This window comes from Microtus ochrogaster, chromosome 4 (assembly GCF_000317375.1).
Source record: "Microtus ochrogaster isolate Prairie Vole_2 chromosome 4, MicOch1.0, whole genome shotgun sequence".
NCBI lineage: Eukaryota > Metazoa > Chordata > Mammalia > Rodentia > Cricetidae > Microtus > Microtus ochrogaster.
Window position 1 is genome coordinate 31472906 of NC_022011.1, and position 1853 is coordinate 31474758.

The window sequence follows — 1853 nt, forward strand, 5'->3', positions numbered from 1 at the left end:
AAAAAGAAAAGAAAAAAAAATTCCCTAGAATGCTCATCTCTAGCAGGCCTGGTTAGCATAAACTTATCTTTGGGGTGTTTTAGATGCAGCCTTCCTCAGTTATTTCCTGCTTTATGAGGCTTACTAGCTCTAATCATGGGTAAATTCTTTATGTCAGGAATCTACTCTTCTTCATCACAGCTAACTGTGCAGTGCTACCCAACACAGGAGATGCCTTTTACAACCTCCACAAAATTAACTGTAAATGAACCTTACATGTACAGGTCAAATGCAAAGTACTGAATATCTAAAAGATACTGGGGAAACCAGGCCTCTCCAAGTTATTCAACCCGCTTTCCCTGGCTGCACCAAAAGCGCCTTGTTGTTGACTCCAAACACGGTTCCACACACAGCTCCCTGCACCCATCGCTCTGCACGGCTGCAGCCCACAGAGCAAAGTTATACACAAGACTGTGCATGGGTCCAGGGAGCAGCAGGGACCGCATGGGAGCTCACAGGACACGGAATACGACTGCAGATTCCTTCCCACCCGGCCCTCAGGACCCGCCACGCAGAATCCTGGATCTCCGCATCTGATCTTTCCGATCTGGGAAAGCAGCCCCTCGCTCACCATGTCCTGGCTTCCCGGCTCGCCCGCGGTCCTCTCACAGCTCCCTGCAGCTGCACTCGCAGCACAAAAGGCGAAAGAAAACACTGGCCCGATCTTCTCTGCAGCCCAAAAGGAGCAGTGGCGGCCAGGGAAGAGCCCTGCAAGACTTCTGACTGGCAGTTCGGCCTAGAGGCACTGATTGGTTGGTGATGCCTGAGTGACAAGAGTCCCGCCCTTAGGATTAAAGACGCAGCGCAAGTCGATTCCTTGGCCAACCTTCCACCCCGACCAAGACTTTTCCAGACAGGCAGAGATTTGCATTTCAATAACTGTTGCCCTTGGCTCCAACAGCTAATCCCGCCGTTTCCCGGCACTCCACAGGCCCGCCCTCTTCTTCCTCCAGCACGCGGTGTGAACAGCTTTCACAACCACAGGTGGAAGGGTGCACAGAATATTAGCAATTTTAAAGAGATGTTAGAACACAAAAGTAGATGTTTGTTCTGTGGCTTCACTATGAGGTCAGGTGAACTGAAGGTTTTTTGGTTTTTTTTTTTCTTTTTCAAGACAGGGTTTCTCTGTGGCCTGGAACTAGCTCTGTAGACCAGGCTGGTCTCGAACTCGTAGAGATCCACGTGCCTCTGCCTCCCGAATGCTGGGATTAAAGGCGTGCGCCAGGGCTGGAGGGATGGCTCAGTGGTTAAGAGCATTGCCTGCTCTTCCAAAGATCCTGAGTTCAATTCCCAGCAACCACATCGTGGCTCACAACCATCTGTAATGAGGTCTGGTGCCCTCTTCTGGCTTTCAGGCATACTTGCAGAAAGAATATTGTATACATAATAAATAAATAGATAAATAAATAAATAAATAAATAAATAAATAAATAAATAAATAAATAAAATTTAAAAAATAAAAAAAAAATAATGGCGTGTGTCACCATCGCCCGCTCTGAAGATTCTTTTTACCTGACACAGGGGCACTTCAGGGATCAAGGAGAGACACACAAAAATCAGATAAGAAAACAAAGTGACTGACTCCCAGACTGACTGTCTCAGGCAGAAAGACTGCACTGCACTCCTGTCTCCACCTCCCTCGCGCTGGGATTAAAGTCACATGATCAAAGTGCTGGGATCAGAGGTGTGAGCTCCGTTTCTCTTTCAGACTGGATCAATCTCATGTACCCCAGGGTAGGCTTGAACTCATAGAGATCTGTCTGACTCTGCCTGCCAAGGGCTGGGATTAGAGTCATGCACCATCACCACCCAGA

At 48.2% G+C, this 1853-nt stretch overlaps 1 protein-coding gene across 1 annotated transcript in view; it reads right to left on the reverse strand.

Annotated features, from left to right (window-relative positions):
- Nucleotides 1-853, reverse strand: part of Znf709 (zinc finger protein 709) — a 43357-nt gene extending 42504 nt beyond the window's left edge. Inside the window, exon 1 of the mRNA XM_026790039.1 lies at nt 611-853. Coding sequence (XP_026645840.1) covers nt 611-613 — 3 coding nt within the window. The 5' untranslated portion in view covers nt 614-853. The remainder of the gene's footprint in view (nt 1-610) is intronic.
- Between the last annotated feature and the right edge of the window lie 1000 nt (nt 854-1853).